At 40.1% G+C, this 21,164-nt stretch overlaps 1 protein-coding gene across 1 annotated transcript in view; it reads right to left on the bottom strand.

Moving 5' to 3' along the window:
• Positions 1-429: 429 nt before the first annotated feature.
• LOC149455648 (cytochrome P450 2K1-like) overlaps positions 430-21,164 on the bottom strand; it is a 38,025-nt gene continuing 17,290 nt past the window's right edge. Inside the window, exons 4-10 of the mRNA XM_089686040.1 lie at positions 18,005-18,154; positions 17,435-17,595; positions 13,885-14,061; positions 12,488-12,629; positions 6,130-6,314; positions 3,560-3,701; positions 430-2,686 (exon numbers count right to left, since the gene is read on the bottom strand). Of these exons, the coding sequence (XP_089542166.1) occupies positions 2,508-2,686; positions 3,560-3,701; positions 6,130-6,314; positions 12,488-12,629; positions 13,885-14,061; positions 17,435-17,595; positions 18,005-18,154 (1,136 nt within the window). The 3' untranslated portion in view covers positions 430-2,507. The remainder of the gene's footprint in view (positions 2,687-3,559; positions 3,702-6,129; positions 6,315-12,487; positions 12,630-13,884; positions 14,062-17,434; positions 17,596-18,004; positions 18,155-21,164) is intronic.

Genomic DNA, 21,164 nt, shown 5'->3' with positions numbered 1-21,164 from the left:
ATCCAAATGGTGTCTAAGGTAATTCCCCTTACTTTGTAGAGATCTGATCTTAAATCCAGTTGCATTTCCAAGCAAAGAAGTGAAGGTAAATGTCCCTAATGGGACACATACAGCAAAAGACAAACTGATGGGTGTTAACAAACTAGTTATAATCATTTCCTATTCTATTCAAAACTCAAAAGAAAAGTTTGGATCATACAGTACACACACTTTAGTTTCAACTTGAGCTATTGAGATCTGTAAATCAGCAGGCCTTTATCAACAGAATGTGAAAAGCAGGCAACAGTTGGCTACTTTTGAAAATACAAAAAATTTAAATGCAGTATTTCATATTTAAAGAAATATTGTGAGGAAATTTTACACTATACTGGGCCATCATGTGTCACTGAAAGTTACATTTCACAAGGATTGATATCAGACTAGAAACAATTTTTAGCAAAAATGATCTTTAATAATAAGAAAATAGGTTTTACAGTCTATTAAAGCAATTACAAATATTTGTACAAGTTTACAATATTTTTAATGCAACAAAGACCACGTTTACTCATTACTTCTACATGCTGTAACCTAGTGGAAAAAAAATATACTTCTACAACCTTGCATATTAACCACTTGCCATCCGTCCTATAGCAGAAGTACTGCTACAGGGGGTTATGGCTGCGCAAAATCATATATATAGATATATATATATATATATATATATATATATATACGTAATTTGCATTTATAGGTAGGGGGGATCGCATGTTGGCGGCTGGGGATGTCAATCACTGGCCAGCACTCAGTGATTGTCGGCAAAGCTGACAGGGGAGAGACCTGTGTATAAAAAACACAGGTCTCTCTCCTGTCAGCATGACATGATGCTTTGTATCTTTCTGCACAGCAGAGAGATACAAAGCAGAATGTCTCCTAAGTAAAACAGCACACAATGTAAAACACACACAGCACACAGTTAACCCTTTGATCATCCCAGATGTTAACCCTTTCCTGCCCAGTGTCATTAGTACAGTGTCAGTGCTTTTTCATTAGCACTGATCACTGTATTAGTGTCACTGGGAATGTCAGTGGCAGTTAGTCAGTTCCCCCCCAGTGTCAGAATGCCCGCCGCAGTCCCGCTATAAGTCACTGATCATCACCATTACTAGTAAAAAAAAAAATTCCAGTATATATATCGCCATTCATAGACACTATAACTTTCATGTTAACCAATTGATATACAATTATTGGGATTTGTTTTAGCAAAGACATGTAGCAGAATTTTGGCCTACATTTTTGACGGAATTTGATATTTTAAATCTCTTTATTGGATATGTTTTAAAGTAAAAAATACTACTGAAAGAAAGCTCTATTTGTGTGAAAAAATTACATACATTTCATTTATGTACAGCATTCCATGACCGCGCAATTGTCAGTTAAAGTAACGCAGCTCCGTATTTCAAAAACTGGCCTGGTCAGGAAGTGGGGTAAATCCTCTGGAGGGCAAGTGATTAAGAAAGTAGAATTGGTCTGCTAATACTATGGTATGTAGTATCTTTAAAAATCCATTATCACCTCCCTTTTTGCTCTTTCCTTTTTTTACCTATTAGTTTTAAAGTGGTTGCAAACGCAGAAGATTTTTACATTAATGCATTCAAACCATGAAGGTAAAAAGCCTTCTGAGTGCAGATTCCCCCCACTCCCTCACTTCTCATTGGCTTGGAGACAGCAGCAGCAGCCATTGGTTCCCACTGCTGTCAATCACAGCAAGTAAAGTGGGAGCGGGGGCAGGACTTTACCACGCTCTCAGGAGCGAGCCTGCATTAGTTCCCTTACAGAAAGCAGCTTGCTATGATGGGCACTTGGTGGGGGGAGAAACCAGAAGTTCCGGCAGGGGACCCAAGAAGAAGAAAATCAGGCCTGCTATGTGTAAAACGACTGCACAGAGCAGATAAGTAGATGTGTTTGTTATTTAAAAAATAAAATAAAAGCTTAGAATCACTTAAAATAATAATAACAAAATACACTGAAAAAGGCATAGGCATTGATCATCCTGACTCTTTGAATAAAATATTTCTTGACTGTTGGAAGCCTTTTTTCATGTTGTATCCTATTTTATACCATGACTTGTAATATGGAATTGTCAATATTAATATCAGAAAGTTGTGTGCTTCTTCCAGTGTATGAACTTCTTATTCATTCATAAAATGCACTGTATTTTTTTTTTAAAAAGGTGGAATATATAAAATTCGGCTTGAATGTTAATCCAAAAACTGTACGAGCCACCTTAGGCTCAGATTATATTTGTGCATTGTGGGAACGTGCACGAAAAATGTAACGCCTTTTTTCAGAAGTGCGGTGGTTCCATGAATTACTGTTACTATAACTACTATGCATTTTGATGCTTTGCTATTTTTAAAGAAGTTCATGCTCTTCTGTTATGTGATTTTTGTGCATAGGGCAGCTCATTGAAATCTGTAGGCTGCCCTAAAAGCAAAATTGCAAAATCATGCAGAAATGGGCAACATGTCCTAGCTGCGAGGTATAGCACAGATCTTAAATGGCAATGGAGCATTGGTGAACCCCAGTGCAGGGGTGAGGTCCAACACAGCACCAGGAGGAGCCTGGAAGGTGAAGTTTTGCATCAGTGTTGTAAAAAACAGGAACAGCTCCATCTTTGCTAGGTTCTCTCCAGCACAGCTTCTCTTACCTGGTGAAGGAAGGAAAACATTAAAATCTAGCTCAGTTTAAACATTTTCTGAATGCAGTCAAAGTGCAAGCTGCCAGTGTGATACAGTTGTGTAAAATGACATGATTTAGGCTGGCCCCAAGTTTTCAAAACAAAGCAATTCCTGATTAAAGCAATACAGAGGAGAGCAGTGATAGGACCTCCCTGATCCCCTCCCATTAAAGTTACAATGGTGAACGTAAAAGGGTTAAAAGCCTAGAAAAGTCTGAAGTCCATGCCAAAGCACTTAATATTCAGTCACCATGGAAGGTGTCAAGACATATGCAGGCTGTAAAACAGAATAGAAGGTGTGCAAGCTGTGGAACCACCCTGTTCTAGTTACTTAATCTCATCCTATGATGTTCAGAAGTCTGAAGAGCTGTTAATCCTTTGATTTACAAGGGCAAAGGTGTATATTGAAGGTTCATATCAGATGTGATAGTTGTCAGATTGGGATAGAGATGATAAAACAGCATTATATGTGAAAGATAGATGGTGTTGAAGGCCCCCACACCTGTTTAGGGATGGTTTTCCAGATTTATGTAGATGGACTCTTTCAGGTCTCCTGCAAATCAGTTGTCCTCTACATGTCTGTGATTGGATTAAGGTGTTTAACTACCAGAATGGATATACATTCTGTTGCATGTCCCTGATTATCATTAGAGCTAATGAAGTGGAAATGAATACACTTCCAGAAAAAGTCCAGTTGAATGTGACTGTTGCTGGCTACTTTACAGGGATACATTTCACTGCACTGGGAATTTCCTGAAATACTAAGAGCTTTCTCTGATCTGTGTGAATGTACCTACTGACAAGACACAACATAATCAATCACCTGCTCCCAAAGAACATTACCTAGTGAGAAAGGTATAAATGCCTCGTTCTTCTTTAAATTTCCTTCTGAATCGAGGAAATGTTCAGGATAAAACTCATCTGGTTTTGCAAAGTAAGCTTTATCTCTAAGGACAGAAGTCAGGAATGGGATGACAGTGGTTCCCTGTGGGGAAAAAAAGAACACAATAATACAATTTATGATTGCTTGTGCTTTAGTATATGTATGATGCAAAATATTTCTTCTGGAAAAACATTTTAGGTGGTCTTCATATTTTGGGTAGAGTAGAGAATTGTTACATTCCTCTGAGGAGGTTAGAGAAAATATAGTACAAGGGTTTAACAAGAAGAATGCTGCCCAGAGGAAGATTGATTGCCATTGCTAATGACTACCATATTTGTGTCACATGCGAAAGCAACCAGTCAGGAAATAGCTGACATGGCAATTTCACTTATTTCTTCTGCAGCCTTAAATTACTCCTCTCCTTCCGAGCTGTGCTCTCGCCCCCAACTGTCTCTCCTTCCCAAGTCAGTTCACAGTCTGCCTTGATGGTCACTTTCAGCTGTCTACAGGTCTCTCCCTGCACAATGTAAGTCAGCATCATCCTGCTCCTCTCTCCTGTTACATTAACCCTTCTCCTTCTTTTACCTGCTGTCCCATCCATAAATCTACAATGGACACATTCTGCAGCCTGTGGTCTCAGTTCTATCTGGCTAAGACCCTTTCCATCCCAGTCTGCTAACTGTCCTGTCCCCATAATGCAGCCCCAGCACTTCCTCTGCACTCCTTCACTCTGCATTTCATTAAAACATACTCTTACTACCAGGGGCGGACTGACCATTTGGAAACTCGGGCACTGCCCTAGGGCCGGGGTCAGTAGGGGGCCTCATGAGATGCCCCTGGTACCTTTTTCATAGGCTTTTTTGAGTTTGGGCAAGGACACAGGGGCCCCATGATCCCCTATTGCCCGGGGGACCCATGAGTTGTCAGTCGGCCCCTGCTTACTACAAAGAACTCTGCCTATTCACACCTTCTTATCCCTAATAACCATGCACTGCGGTGTGACAACAGTGTAATTGTACAGTATACCCACGGTTTTAGGAGCACTCCCAATTAATTCTTTTACACAGTGTGTTTTCATGAAAGCACATCAAAGTCCTATTTTTAATGCGCTTTTACAAAAATGCACTGTGTAACAGAATTCAATGGGAGCACTCCTGAAACCGCACATACAATCACACTGCTGCCAAACCGTATCACACCAGTGTGAGCCCATTATATGTCTAGGTTCACACCTTTGCATGTCAGAAATGTGCAAAGAATTGTGACTTTCCTGATACCCACGGAAACACATTGTCCATTAGTAGATGTGCGGCAGTGCCATTAACTGTTAATAGCACCCCTCTGCATCTAACACATGCCTTTTCACATGCACCAAAACACATGGTGTCACATGGTGTCTCTGTCTCAAAAGTGAGACATCAGGGGTCTGTTTAGAGCCCTGATATTTTAACAAAGCCCCTACAGGGCTGTTAAAAATGTAAAAAAAAAATTAACTGCATTCTAAAAACTATATTAAAAAATAATTAATTAGGGCTTTTTCACCAGTGTTTTGGTCTCTAAAGAGCAACCAGCATTCAGATTGCTCTTCAGGAGAATTTGACTGCCTGTAAAGTGGCATTGTATTGCCTCCTAACTGCCTGCTTTAACACCTTTGAACCTTGCACTAGCATGCCGCAACCATGTGCATTGAACAAAGTTGTGGGGCAGTTGCAAGCAGCACCATTCATTCGAATGGGTCAAGTCTGACAAGGGGTATAAATCATGCTTAAGCTGTGAAGCAAAACGTCACAGCTACAATATATGTTCATTCTCAGGCATACCCTCTGCAGCTAAAGGATGCAGCAGTTTAAGCACCCAGGGGGTGCCAGTTTGCCCCCGTTCCAGCCATCATAATTTAAGCACACCCACTCTTCATGCCATTTCCCTGAGATGTCCCTCATTTCAACTTCAAATGTCACAAAGATAACATGCATTACAAACCTTACACCATTATTAGCCCTATCCTGGGGGGGATGCAGTTTGCCATGTTCGCACAGGGCACTGAACGACCTTGTCCCAGCAGTGGATGTGATGGCTGTAATAGGTTTCTTTTTCTGTTTGTACTGCCACCCTGATATCTAAGCTATGACAACTGCTTTTGGAAATGACCTGCTTACACAGCCAAGAACATATGTCAGCTGCTGAAATTTTGGTCAATCTATGGCTTAGTTTTATCCTACTAGCTTTCTCTCCTGTCATTCTTCTGTGCACTGGCTGTATTTGTGGAGAGGTACTAAAAAGGGTCCACAATCCATGTTCCTGGAAACCAGGTCCCATTACATTTCAGTACCAGGGGCGGACTGACCATTTGGAAACTCGGGCACTGCCCGAGGACTCGGGGTCAGTAGGGGTCCCCATGAGATGCCCCTGGTACCTTTTTCATAGGCTTTTTTGAGTTTGGGCAAAGACACAGGGGCCTCATGATCCCCTATTGCCCGGGGGCCCCATGAGTTGTCAGTCCGCCCCTGTCCAGTACACACTTTATACTGACCTTTGGAATGCTGTACCCTCTAAATGTGACATCTTTAGCAGTTGCATGTGGGACATTCAGAGGTACAATATCAGCAAACCTCTGGATTTCATGAATGACGGCATCAGTATATGGCATCTGCTTCCTGTGTTCAGCTTGGGGTTCAGCTGATCCAATCACTCTGTCTATTTCATTTTGAACTTTTTCTGTCCAAAAAAAAACTATGTCAGCATGTTGTATAATTAGCAATTAACCCAACTGCATAAATTTAAAAAAAAAATATAAAGTATATTATTATTTTACACTGTTACTGTGACCCAAAACATGCACCAAAAATCAGTAAGATGCATATGAGGCAGGAAACTGAAAAAAACAAAACAAAACATAAAACGTAAAACATATCCTATTTGCAAACTGTGAAGACCTATTTAACCCCTTTAACCCCTTCCCTGTCTGCAACCTGTTTATTCCCCAGCACAATGCCCAGCCACATGGATACCTTAATAAAACTCCTCTATTTGAAAGCAAGCAGCCATTAATTTATGCAATTTCTGGCTCTCAATTCCAGCTGTAATTGATAGACAGAGACCAATGATGGTGGCTCCCAATTGTGGGACCACTATGTGAGTACTGACTTGTGAGCAAAGCTTGTACGTGAACACACTGCAAAATATATTCCCATGGGCAAGAAGTTTAAAGGGCTAAAAATCAAACCTATGTGGCTTACGGCCAAAGTTAAAAAAGCCATAGATAATAAGAAAAGAGCTTCTATTAAATATAAAAATGAAGGAACGCTATCATCGTTTACACATTACAAAGAATGTAAGAGAATATGCAAAAAGGAAATAAAGACCACACACATTGAAAACGAGCAACAGATTTCAAAAGATAGCAGGACCAACCCCCAAACATTCTTCAAATATATTAATAGTAAAAACATGTAGGCCCTTTACAAAATAATCTAGAGGGGGTGACTGGGGACAAAGAGAAGGCAAATTTATTAAATACCTTCTTCAGCTCTGTGTATACATAGGAGCATGGGGGAGCTCTTGTCCACAGTGGGTATGGTATTGACACAGCTCCAGATGATCCATAGTGGCTCACAATTACATAGTTAGTCTGGCTGAAAAAAGACAAAAGTCCATCCAGTTCAACCATTAAAAAAAAAGTTATAATCCTATACCCACAGTTGTTCCAGAGGAAGGCAAAAAAACCCAGCAAAGCATGATTCAATTTGCTCCTGCAGGGAAAGAAATTCCTTCCTGATCCCCCGAGAGGCAATTGGATATTCCCTGGATCAAATTTACCTATAAATGTTAGTATCCAGTTATATTCTGTGTATCCAAGAAAGAATCCAGGCCTTTTTTAAAGCAATCCACTGAGCTGGCCAGAACCAACTCTTGAGGGAGTCTATTCCACATTTTATAAAAAAGAAGAAATCAAGCGCTGGGTGTAAAACATATCATCGCTGCTGGCATCAAAAGGTACCTCGAGAACCCATACACAGTATAAAATCAAATAAAATTCAGCGCTAAGAAATAAGTGATAGTAGTTAGGATGCACTGGAAGGTAAAACCAGAATAAGTGTGAAATAAAATGAATAAAAACCAAAACAATTCCTGGTAAGAATCCAATACATCAATGCCTTAGGTAATGATATATATATACATAGGTAATAAACCTTAATAAAATAATAGCAATAAAGTGCAACAGTCTCTATAGGCTGAGATGATAGCAGTGATGTGTGCACATAATCTTCATAAAAATTATATCAAAATCTTGTGGCTTTGGTGGTGATAGAGAAAGACAAAATATTGCACTAACCAGATAGCGCAAAAGGATGTGCATGGAGCATTTAAAACCTGCTCCTGAATATGTGATAGTTGAACAGAGAGGAATAAAGAGCCAGCAGAGAAGGCCTCCAATAGTGTAATATTGTTTATTCAGAGGTAATAATAGTAATAAATGAAAAGCAACTTACATAGGTAGCTCGGCCGCCTTGAGAAAGCTGGCCTAGTGGTACATGTACATAAAGAGCAGTGATGGGCACTTCCCTGACGTGTATCGTGTCCATACACATCATTACTGTTATTACCTCTGAATAAACGATATTACACTATTGGAGGCCTTCTCTGCTGGCTCTTTATTCCTTTGGGAGCCTGTGTCTTGAAGGTATTCTGCTGAGACTGGGAGCTGTGTTTAACAACACCCCCTCTGGTGGCTGTGGTTGATATCTCTGGATCCAGGACACCTCTCTCGGATGGATGACATCTAGTGGCTATCATACAGATGACACCACTCTGTTCAACTATCACATATTCAGAGTACCAGGAGCAGGTCTTAAATGCTCCATGCGCATCCTTTTGCGCTATCTGGTTAGTGCAATATTTTGTCTTTCTCTATCACCACCGAAGCCACAAGATTTTGATATAATTTTTATGAAGATTATGTACACGCATCACTGCTATCATCTCAGCCTATAGAGACTGTTGCACTTTATTGCTATTATTTTATTAAGGTTTATTACCTATATATATATATATATATATATATATATATATATATATATCATTACCTAAGGCATTGATGTATTGGATTCTTACCAGGAATTGTTTTGGTTTTCATTCATTTTATTTCACACTTAATCTGGTTTTACCTTCCAGTGCATCCTAACTACTATCACTTATTTCTTAGCACTGAATTTTATTTGATTTTATTCCACATTTTCACAGCTTTTACTGTGAAGAAACCTTTCCGTGTTTGGAGATTAAATTTCTTTTCCTCCAGACTTAAAAAGTGCCCCCTTGTCCTCTGTGATGACCTCAGGGTGAATAACTCTACACCAAGTTCACTATATGAACCACTGATGTATTTATACATGTTGATCACATCCCCCCTTAATCTCCTCTTCTCAAGAGAGAATACATTCAGTTCCTCTAATCTTTCCTCATAGCTGATCTCCTCCATGCCTCGTATCAGTTTGGTTGTCCTTCTCTGTATTTTCTCCAGTTCCCCAATGTTCTTTTTGTGAATTGGTGCCCAAAACTGAACTGCATATTCCAGATGAGGTCTTACTAATGATTTGTACCGGGGTAATGTGATATCTCTCTCTCTGGAGTCTATACCTCTTTTAATACAAGAGAGGATTTTGTTTGCTTTAGAAACTGCAGCTTGGCATTGCATGCCATTATTAAGCTTGTGATCTACCAGAACCCCCAGATCCTTCTCCACCATTGATTCCCCCAGTTGAACTCCCCCTAGTATGTATGATGTAGCTCAGCTATGAGGAAAGATTAGAGGAACTGAATTTATTCTCTCTTGAGAAGAAGAGATTAAGGGGGGATATGATCAACATGAATAAATATATCAGTGGTTCATATAGTGAACACGGTGCAGACCTACTGTATTCACCCCGAGGTCATCACAGAGGACAAGGGGGCACTCTTTACGTCTGGAGGAAAAAAAAATTAATCTCCAAACACGGAAAGGTTTCTTCACAGTGAAAGCTCTGAAAATGTGGGATAGACTCCCTCAAGAGTTGGTCCTGGCCAGCTCAGTGGATTGCTTTAAAAAAGGCCTGGATTCTTTCTTGGATACACAGAAAATAACAATACTAACATTTATAGGTAAAGTTGATCCAGGGAATATCCGATTGCCTCTCGGGGGATCAGGGAGGAATTTTTTTCCCTGCAGGAGCAAATTTGATCATGTTTTGCTGGGGTTTTTTTTTTACCTTCCTCTGGATCAACTTTGGGTATAGGATTATAACTTTTTTTTTTAATAGTTTAACTAGATGGACTTTTGTCTTTTTTCAGCCAGACTAACTAAGTAACTTCGTGATCACATGCAGGCTGGAGGCTTAATTGACAAAATGGAAAGCCTTTAGCCTTGGAGCTTGAAAACGATCCATTGCAGTGGGACTGCACCAGCACCGCAAAGTTTTAATAAGAACAGTTAAAAACACTTACAAGAGTGATGGATAAACAGCCTCATCAATAGTATGTCTATGCGGGGCTCTTCTAACTGTATGTGAGCCAGCTGTGTCTGCCAGCAGCTGCAGGGGTAGCTCAGGATGAGATGCCAAGATGGCTTCTACCTCCAGAAATGCTGGAATGCACGCTGTTCGCATGTAGCGCAGACTGGAAGTGATGTGGACGTGGGGCAGTGATGCATTTTGGAGCATGCATAGAACCATGAAGAAGGACCTGTTTATCCATCACTCTTGTAAGTGTTCTTAATCATTCTTCTTAAAACTTTTTGGACTTACTGCACTTAGAAGCACCTTCATGTTCCTTTTCTCCTTACCTTAGAGTGTGCTTCACACTCTCAGAAGTGTTGCTGAGTGCATGTCTCCATCCATCAGAGAAATCAGCTGTCATCTTCCTAATATTGTCTCCATGAAAGATGGGCCCTATGAACTCTCCTGTTTGATCCTTTAGTCTAGGACAGCGGTCTCTGAATTTTATAAATTTTATAGTCCTTCAGACTATAGGTGGGGCTGCACTGATTGTCGCCAGTGGGAGTAGAAAATGCCCCAGCGTTAATGAGAGTAAGCAATGCCTCAAGCTTGTTTCCCATCATTAGTGTTAGTGGAAGGAATAGTTCCCCGTCATTGGTGTCAGTGGAGAGAATTGTGCTCTATCATTGGTATCAGTGGGAGGAATAGTGTTCCATCATTGGGTGTCAGTGGGAGGAGTTATGCCCGTTGTTGGTATCAAGTGGAAGGAATGGTGCCTCATCATTGATGTTAGTAGGAGGAAGAGTGCCTGGTAATAGTAGGAGGAATAGTGCCCCAAGGGCCAGATAAATGCAAGCAAAGGGCAGCATCTGGGAACCACTGGTCTAGGGGAAAGTGAAAGCACTTTTATTTGTCTGATCCTCCGCTCCACCAACAGGTGGAAGTCACCCACACACAGGAGGTGGACTGTCCCTCCATGTCATCATCCTAAATGCAGGTCTATGCAGCTTGCATTGGTCTTGATGACATCAGACAGCTGGCATGTAGGAGTGAAGACTCTGCAGGGACCAGTCTAGCAACGTGGAAGGGTGAAAGATCAGGTAAGAGAATTTACTTTAACATGTCTTCTAAACCTAATATAGCAATTAGCCTTTACAGTTTGGATGCAGCCCCACTTCAAGGGAGAATTTTCAAGTGTACCAGAATTTGGGCTTTAAGGAGACATCTGGTGGATACTTCAAGTGACACTAAAGCTTTTTTTTTTTTTTTTTTTAGAATAACAAAACATGTCTGTACATGTCTATACAGTGATTTTGTACAGAGCAGCCCTGATCCTCTTCTTTTTGGGTCCATTCCGGTACTCCTTGCTCTTCCTCCTTTAGCAGTGCCCCCAGGGAAATCCGCTGGCCCTGGGGGCACCTCTGATGCTTGTCCTCGAGCTGCTTCTCCTTAATGCTTCCATAGGATAAATAGAGCAGTGGCTCAGCCCCGCCCCGCCCTTCCCCCCTCTCCTCATTGGCTGTGATTGACAGCAATGGGTGCCAATGGGCTCCTGGATCAGAGGGGGCTCAGGTAAAGATTGGGGGGGGGGGCTTGGGGGCCGCTGCACACAGAAGGTTTTTTGCCTTCATGCATAAAATGCATGAAGGTAAACAAACCTTAAACCTTTAGAACCACTTTAATGTCCTCCTTGCAGTTTGCTTAAGGTGATCAAGCACAGACTGTGCTTGATCTGGTGGCTCCCCAGCTACAGCCTCTGGTGTTTGACAGTTCTGAACCTGGAAGAGGCCACAACAGAGTACTTCCAGGTTCATAACTTAAAGATAAGATCACAAAATAAAGTTTGCTGGTTTCCCACTGCTCTCCATTCTGACCCTTGTCATGGAGGTCTGGGACAAATGGAGGAGTAAAAGGTGAGCTGCACATTCACATACATGTTGAAGTAATCAGGTGGCTTTATAGCTTCCTGGATAACGTTTACAAGTAAGCTGGCAGCACAGTAAAAATAGAAACAAACTGTTGGCTGCTATAGTGGCTGTGAGTTTGCCTATACACCATTTCTGTATGGGGCTGCCATTAATGGCCATCTTTTAAAAAAGTTTATTGGGTGGTTGTACCTGGCATCAGTTTTCTGTATCATAGACCTGGAACATGCATGTTTTAAATGAGTTTCAGAAAAGTGTAATTTATCTATCTCTATATTTGTTCCAGGTTAATGACTCAAAGAGAAAGAGCTCAAAGTCGCATCAAAAGAAATGGTTAGTGATGGCAGCCTCTGATTTCTGAAGACAGGTCTTCTTTAAACCACGGCATTTTGAAAGCAGGTGTACAGCATGTAAATGGCAATGTCACTAGAGATCAAAGAAAATACCAAACTTTCACGGATTGTAACTTTGTACATCTTAAATTAATTTTTCTTACTTTGTATTTCTGAGTTTTTGATCATTAGTAGGAGGCTCCATTGCAGAGTGGTGGATGTCGTTTCCATTCCAGCAGTAAAAAGGTTGTTTACCAGCATAATCAAGTTTTCATTGTGGAAGTACAAAGTAGATTCTGGTTTTCCCTATACAACAGAAATGAAGGATGAAATAAACCTGTCCTAAAAAGGTAATATACGATTGCATTTCACCATTATAATCAGGTCTGTAGTTACTATAAAGCCCTCCTTTTCAAAAGACTCTTTAGAGTAAAATTAAAATTTAGAGAAAAATTAAGAAATGTATTAAGTTAACAGTAAAAAAAATCAAGAATTCCAATCTTGTAGAGTTGAGGATCACAAAACAAAAATATGACAAAACCCCCCCCCCAAAAAAAACAAAACGAATAAAAAGACAAAAAGTGGGTGTTAGGATGAATTAGCAAGCAGCAAAGGAAATGTAGCCCTCACCCCACCTTCCAAGGACAGCTGAGAATGACCTAGGTCTGCCTTACCCTTACTAGTAAGGAGGCTGCCTGCTACAGTCACAGTTCCAAGCACTCACACAAACACAAGCTCAGTCTAAGGGAGGTTCTTTATTGCAGAAAACATAAACAGGAGAGGGATAAAGGTGCAAGATACTCCAAACGTTAGAAGAAATTTGCAGGAGAGTAAACATTAGACAAAAATTCTCTTGTAACAGCCTTTGCTGGACTTAAGAGGGTACGGCCAATTAATCTGAAACTCTAAGCGAGCAGTCCCAGTACTTGGAGCAACGTCTGGGACTTTCTTCCCCAAGCACATGTACACCTGGGATCCACAATCAAGGTCTTACTCACAAAGTCTAAAGACAATTGCTTGCCACCTAGCCTCCATGCAACACTCTCCAGTGAGGAAGAACAAGATCCTAATCCAGACTGCCCTCCACAAGTAATAGTCTCTAGAAAATGTCTCTTAATCAGGTCACCTTCAGGTCCTCAGGCCAGCCAGGCCCAACAGCAATTCTTCAATACACACTTAGACTGCATGCAGAGGAAGCAGCCCCAGGATAAGAACATGTCTGAGCAGGCCTCCCAAACTTTTATCTTTTCCCCAGCCACCTTCTGGGTGCCTCCCCCAGGGATTAGCTGAAATCAGATAAATATTCATAACTTCAGTTGCTGACCCTCCCAGCTATTTCTGGAAGCTTCTTTTAGAGGCAGGTGGGGTTAATCAACCAGCAAGCTTAGGGAAATCTGACCAGAAATATAAAAAAAGAACAGATTGCTACTCCACTGAGTAGAGCAGAGCCATAAAATGTAATTTCTCAGTCATTTCATCACTATAAGGCTTTATATAGAAATCACGAAAGGAATAAAAGAACCCAAATATTAGACAGTAATTGACAAAACAAAACATGTACCTCTTGCTGTTTTGCCAGAAACACATCGATAAGATTCCTTTGGTCATTAATGTCCAATGTTTTCTTCTTTTTAGTAAATACCTCCTCTATAAAAGTTTGCATTTCTTCAAAGTTTTGAAAGAGTTTCTGATGCCTGCCAGGGAGTAAGCCTATCAGTCTTGGAAACATGTTGTAAAGCTTAAGGAAAAAAAAATTAACATTTTATCTTAAAATGCCATTCATGTAGTTGTATATTACTATATGTTCATTACTAAGGGATTGGTCAGTTCATATCCTTACTTTTCACCCACTTCACCTGCAGCTTCTGGGCTAAAGACCTAGCATTTGATATAGGATTTACTCTTGTAGCTCCTTAGGCTACTTTCACACTGATCTGCCGCACTTTTTGCCGGCTTGGAATTATTCTTATTTTCATCCTACTTCTTCTTCTTCTTCTTCTTCATCCTCATCCTCATCCTCAGAAGAAGAGGATGAGGATGAAGAAGAAGTAGGATGAAAATAAGAATAATTCCAAGCCGGGAAAAATTGTATCTGCAGAGCTCCTCTAAGTGTATCTGCAGAATAGAGGAGCTCTGCAGATACACTTTTTGCCGGCTTGGAATTATTCTTATTTTCATCCTACTTCTTCTTCTTCTTCTTCCTCTTCATCCTCATCCTCTTCTTCTTCTTCTGAGGATGAAGAAGAGGAAGAAGAAGTAGGATGAAAATAAGAATAATTCCAAGCCGGCAAAAAGTGTATCTGCAGAGCTCCTCTATTCTGCAGATACACTTAGAGGAGCTCTGCAGATACACTTTTTGCCGGCTTGGAATTATTCTTATTTTCATCCTACTTCTTCTTCTTCTTCTTCATCCTCATCCTCATCCTCAGAAGAAGAAGAAGAGGATGAGGATGAAGAAGAAGAAGAAGAAGAAGAAGTAGGATGAAAATAAGAATAATTCCAAGCCGGCAAAAAGTGTATCTGCAGAGCTCCTCTACGTGTATCTGCAGAATAGAGGAGCTCTGCAGATACACTTTTTGCCGGCTTGGAATTATTCTTATTTTTATCCTACTTCTTCTTCTTCTTCTTCCTCTTCATCCTCATCCTCATCCTCTTCTTCTTCTTCTGAGGATGAGGATGAAGAAGAAGAAGAAGAAGTAGGATGAAAATAAGAATAATTCCAAGCCGGCAAAAAGTGTATCTGCAGAGCTCCTCTATTCTGCAGATACACTTAGAGGAGCTCTGCAGATACACTTTTTGCCGGCTTGGAATTAATCTTATTTTCATCCTACTTCTTCTTCTTCTTCTTCATCCTCATCCTCATCCTCAGAAGAAGAAGAAGAGGATGAGGATGAAGAAGAAGAAGAAGAAGAAGTAGGATGAAAATAAGAATAATTCCAAGACGGCAAAAAGTGTATCTGCAGAGCTCCGCTAAGTGTATCTGCAGAGCTCCGCTATTTCTGACAGTTCTGTGACATTCACTCCATACAGCGGTTGAAACATTGTATCTATTTGTTTCCATAAATGGATCCATTTATAGAAACAAATAGATACAATGTTTCAACCGCTGTATGGAGTGAATGTCACAGAACTGTCAGAAATAGGCTATTTCTGACAGTTCTGGGACATTCCCTCTATACAGCGGTTGAAACATTGTATCTATTTGTTTCCATAAATGGATCCATTTATGGAAACAAATAGATACAATGTTTCAACCGCTGTATGGAGTGAATGTCACAGAACTGTCAGAAATAGGCTATTTCTGACAGTTCTGGGACATTCCCAGAAGTGGAGTGAATGTCACAGAACTGTCAGAAATAGGCTATTTCTGACAGTTCTGTGACATTCCCTCCATACAGCGGTTTCAACCGCTGTATGGAGTGAATGTCACAGAACTGTCAGAAATAGCCTAAGAAATAGCGGAGCTCTGCAGATACACTTTTTGCCGGCTTGGAATTCTCCTTCTTCTCATCCTTCTTCTTCTTCTCATCCTTCTTCTTCTTCTCATCCTTCTTCTTCTCATCCTTCTCCTTCTTCTCATCCTTCTCCTTCTTCTCATCCTTCTTCTTCTTCTCATCCTTCTCCTTCTTCTCATCCTTCTTCTTCTCATCCTTCTTCTCATCCTTCTCCTTCTTCTCATCCTTCTCCTTCTTCTCATCCTTCTCCTTCTTCTCATCCTTCTCCTCTCCTTCTTCTCATCCTTCTCCTTCTCCATCTTCTCATCCTTCTCCTTCTCCTTCTCCTTCTTCTCATCCTTCTCCTTCTCCTTCTTCTCATCCTTCTCCTTCTTCTCATCCTTCTCCTTCTCCTTCTTCTCATCCTTCTCCTTCTCATCCTTCTCCTTCTTCTCATCCTTCTCCTTCTCCTTCTTCTCATCCTTCTCCTTCTTCTCATCCTTCTCCTTCTCCTTCTTCTCATCCTTCTCCTTCTCCATCTTCTCATCCTTCTCCTTCTTCTCATCCTTCTCCTTCTCCTTCTTCTCATCCTTCTCCTTCTCCTTCTTCTCATCCTTCTCCTTCTCCTTCCTCTCTCATCCTTCTCCTTCTTCTCATCCTTCTCCTTCTCCATCTTCTCATCCTTCTCCTTCTCCTTCTTCTCATCCTTCTCCTTCTCCTTCTTCTCATCCTTCTCCTTCTCCTTCTTCTCATCCTTCTCCTTCTTCTCATCCTTCTCCTTCTCCTTCCTCATCTCCAAGGGCATTTAAATTAAAGGTACAGTGTTCTGCACTAATTTAAAGGCTCTCTGAAGCCTAGAAACCCTTTTTATAAGTTAACTTCGTAGCGAATAAATTTGCATTGAATCGAATTTCTTCCTGAAATTCGGCGAATCAGCCGAATCGAATTTTTGAATAATTCGCTCATCTCTAATTATTATACAGGACTTATATAGCGCCGACAGTTTGCTCAGCGCTTTACATTATGGAGGGAGACAGTACAGTAACAATACAGTTCAATACAAGAGGGATTAGAGGGCCCTGCTCCTTGGAGCTTACAATCTAGGAGGGAGGGGATAGTGGTAAAAAAGGTACTTAGCTGTGGGGGATGGAGTTGTAGGAAGAGTAGAGGATTCCAGTACTAGCTGGGGTTGGGGTAGGCTTCCCTGAAGAGATAGGTTTTCAGAGTGCGCCTTAAAGTGAGCAGAGTAGGCGATAGTCTGATAGATTGGGGTAGGGAGTTCCAGAGGATGGGTGAAGCCCTTCTGAAATCCTGGAGACGAGCATGGGAGGAGGAGACAAGGGAGCAATATACTTTAAACTTTTACTTATGGGGATCACATCACTCTGGCATGCCAACCACAGTGCCATCTTCTAGGATATGACCTGGATGACAGCACTCCAGGGGCAAAGTTTAACTGCAACCAGATGATATCAATTCTGGGGGTGGTTAGAGTAGCTGTCTGTAGAATGGGTTTCTGCTTTTTTATGCCCACTATGACTCTGTCTAGGTAAGGCATGATGTTGGCATATGAGATGCTGGAAAGTAGTCTAATGGTTTCAACACTTCTGAATGCCCTACTAAGTTTTAGGTACCTTAATCATTTAAGTAAAAAACGTGCTTGGACTTTGCACTTACTCTGATCATAATACTTCCAAAGCTTTTGAAATTTTCATTAATTATGCGTAGTAGCTTCAGTATGGTAGGATCATCATATTCAAATCTGTCACCCAGTAAAATAGATACAATTATGTTGGCTACTGCAGCATTGATGATGGTCAAATTTTCAAAGGGTTCCCCTGAAAATAGAAAACAAAGCTATAAAATAACCAGTCTGATGAAAGATCCAGGCAGTTATTTTTTTAAACCAAGAGAAATTGTATTGGGTCAAGAAAACCCAACACGGCTAATTGATGTTTGGATTTGTATGTGGAAATGCCCTGCAAAACCATCTTCTTTGAGTCTATTTGTCCTTACTCAAAAAAATGTTTTAAACATATCTGTTTTACTGTTCTCTGGCTGTTGGAAACCCTTCTCCTCATTTCTTTTCATAGTGGCACAGCAGTAAATGAAAGGAAATCTCCTCACTAGTGGAACAGACATCAGCAAAGCCAGACCGATTAGGGCTGGGACTTTAATTGGGTTACAAGAAACCAGTAAATATACTAGTCTGTAAAATATTATAAAAATGATAGCATACAAACTCACCTTTGTAAGATTTGAATTTCTGCATTAAACATTGTGCTTCCTCATTGATTTTGTTTTCTATAGATTTCTTTCCCATTCCAAAATCCCGTAATGTTGAAAGTGTAAACCTTCTCATTGCCTTCCAGTTCTCTCCGTGGGCAAATATTACACCTGAAAAGGATGTACATTTGTAATGATTTATCTAGACTAAGCACTTTTAATTATCTTCACTGAATTACTTTAAAAGTTACTAGTTAATCTCTTTTAGCTCCTGTTTTTGGGTGGGTGGAACTACTGCTCCAACAGTGTGATGCCACTGGTTCCCTGCAGTTCATCATATAAACAGTTAAGTTAAGCTTGGAATTGGAGCGTCACATGACCATGGCTACTGGAAAATAAAAAGTACCTTTACTAAGATGAGGTTGCTGTTAAATTAATAATTTAGCGATTAATAAAAGGCTGGTATAGGATTTTAACCTGGAGTAAGGCTTTAACCACTTGCCCTCCAGAAGATGTAGTCCCGTTCCTGACCAAACCATTTTTTGCTATTCGGCACTGTGCTATTTCAACTGGTTACTGCATGCTCATGCAACGCTGTACCCAAGTGAAATTTGTGTCCTTTTTATTGATACAAATAGAACTTTCTTTTGGTGGTATTTTTTCACCACTGGGTTTTTTATTTTTTGTGATATGAAGAAAAAAAAAGAAATTTTGAAAAAAATATATATTTTCTACTTACGGTTACAAAAGATATCCAATAAACTCAATGATCGTCATAACTTTAGGCCAAAATGTATTCTGCCAAATGTCTTTGGTAAAAAAAATCCCAATACATGTATATTAATTGGTTTATGTGAAAGTTATAGCATCTACAAACTATGGTATATATACTGGAATTTGCACAGCTTTTAATTTCTGACTCCCTATCACATTTCTTGAGGTGCTAAAAGGCCAGGGCTGTACGAAGACCCCCCCAAATTACCCCTTTTTGGAAAGTAGACACCCAATGGAATTTGCTGACAGGCATGTTGAGTCCATGGAAGATTTTATTTTTTTGCCACACATTCTTTAAAAAAGACAATTTTTTTTACAGAAAGTTTTGACCTAAATGATATATTGCTCATGTATGCCAGCGCTATATGTGGAATAACACCCCAAAACACATTCTGCTACTTCTCCTGAGTATGGCAGCCTATCCATCCTCCCAAATGACCCCTTTTTGGAAAGTAGACAAACCAACAAATTTCATAAGAGGCATGTTGAGCATTTTGCAGATATGATTTTTGTCACAGGGTTTTGAAAAAGAAAACAAAAAATACATTTTTGTTTTCTTTCTTCATTTTCCAAAAACTTGTGGTAACAAATTGAATCTGCAAAATACTCACCATGCCCCTTGGCAAATATCTTGGAGTGTCTACTTTCCAAAAAGGGGTCATTTGAGGAGGATGCTTCTTCTATCCTGGTATTTCAGGGCCAACATTAGAAGCTTCTGCCACACATCACCCATTTTTCTAACCACTTGAAGTACAAGCCTTTTCTGACACATTTCATTTACATGAAAAAACATTTTTTGCTAGAAAATTACTTTAACCACTTCCAGACCGGACACTTTTACCCCCTTCCTGACCAGGGCAATTTTCAGCTTTTAGCGCTATCACACTTTGAATGACAATTGCGCGGTCATGCAACACTGTACCCAAATTAATTTTTTACCATTTTTTTGAGATAGATAAAGCTTTATTTTGGTGGTATTTATTCACCACTGGGATTTGTATTTTTTTTGCTATGTAAATGAAATGTCCAAAAATTTTGAAAAAAAGTGTTTTTTTTAATAAAATTTTGCAAATAAATAATATTTCATCATAAATCTTAGCCAAAATTTATTCCGTTATCTTTTTAGTAAAAAAAAAAAATCCAAATTAGTTTATAAGCAAAAATTATAATTTTTAAAAAATTTTTTTACATTTTTATTTTATTTTTTTATATTATTATTTTTTATTTTTATTTTTTTTTTTTACATACTGTCACCCTAGCAGTACAGTGTCACCATGGTGACACTGTACTACTTGTGAGGGGTGATGAAGATTTTTTTTTTTTTTTTTACACTGATTGCTTTTACACCCATATAGGATGTAAAAGCAATCATTCCTCTTTCTCTCTGTGTGCATTCATGCACTCATTGAGAAGAACTGAGTGAGCTGTGATTGGTCACAGCTTGTCACATGGTACAAGGCTTTTGTGAATAGCCTTCTACCATGTGACCTCTGTGATCATTCACAGATTTCACACATAGTAAGCAATGATGTCAGAAGTGACATCTTGCTTACTACTTTGCATGTGATCACTGATTGGCCAATCAGTGATCACATGATCGGGACCTCGTACAGAGGTCCCGTCCGACGATCGGTGTTTCACTGTGTCCGGAGGACACAGCGGGCACCGGATTGCGGTGCTGCGCGCTCCCAGGGAGCGCGCACAAGCAGGGTGCGGGGAGGCCGTTTATAGACGGCCACCCGACCCTGCAGTGCCACCGTCCGGCCGTTTATATACAACGGCCGGTCGGGAAGTGGTTAAACCCCCCAAAATCATATATATTTTAAAGCAATGGTCCTAGAGAATACAATGGTGGGTGTTACAATGTTGTATGTCATACAGTATTTGAGCTGTAAATTTTCAAACACAATTGTTTTGCAATAAATACACTTTTTTGAATCTTAATGCACAAAACCAGAATATATTGCCCAATTGTTTGATACAGTATAAAAGATGATGTTATGTTGAATAAAAAGATACCAAACATGACATGCTTCAAAACTGCACATGCCTGTGCAACGGCGTCAAAATACATACATTTTTAATATCGATAGGCAACACTTTAAAAGCCTTTACAGGCCACAGAAGGTCTAGTGCTAGAATTGCTACACTCGATCTGACATTCACGGTGATACCTCACATGCATGGTGCAATCTCTGTTTACATACCGACATGGGCCCAACACCTGCATTCGCCTTTGTACATGAGCATGGGAAGGGGGGGCGGGGCAGGGGTGATTTTTTTTTATTTCTAATTTTTTTTGTTTTTATATTTACGCTGTCCTTTTTTTATTGTTATCACAGGGAATGTAAATATCCCCCGTGATAGCAATAGGCAATGACAGGTATTCTTTCTGAGAAATCTGGGG

This window comes from Staurois parvus, unplaced genomic scaffold (assembly GCF_062004578.1).
Source record: "Staurois parvus isolate SC_StPar_1 unplaced genomic scaffold, SC_StPar_1.0 ptg000390l, whole genome shotgun sequence".
Taxonomy (NCBI): Eukaryota; Metazoa; Chordata; class Amphibia; order Anura; family Ranidae; genus Staurois; species Staurois parvus.
The sequence above is the reverse complement of the archived record's forward strand: the minus strand, read 5'-3'. Positions and strand labels throughout refer to the sequence as shown.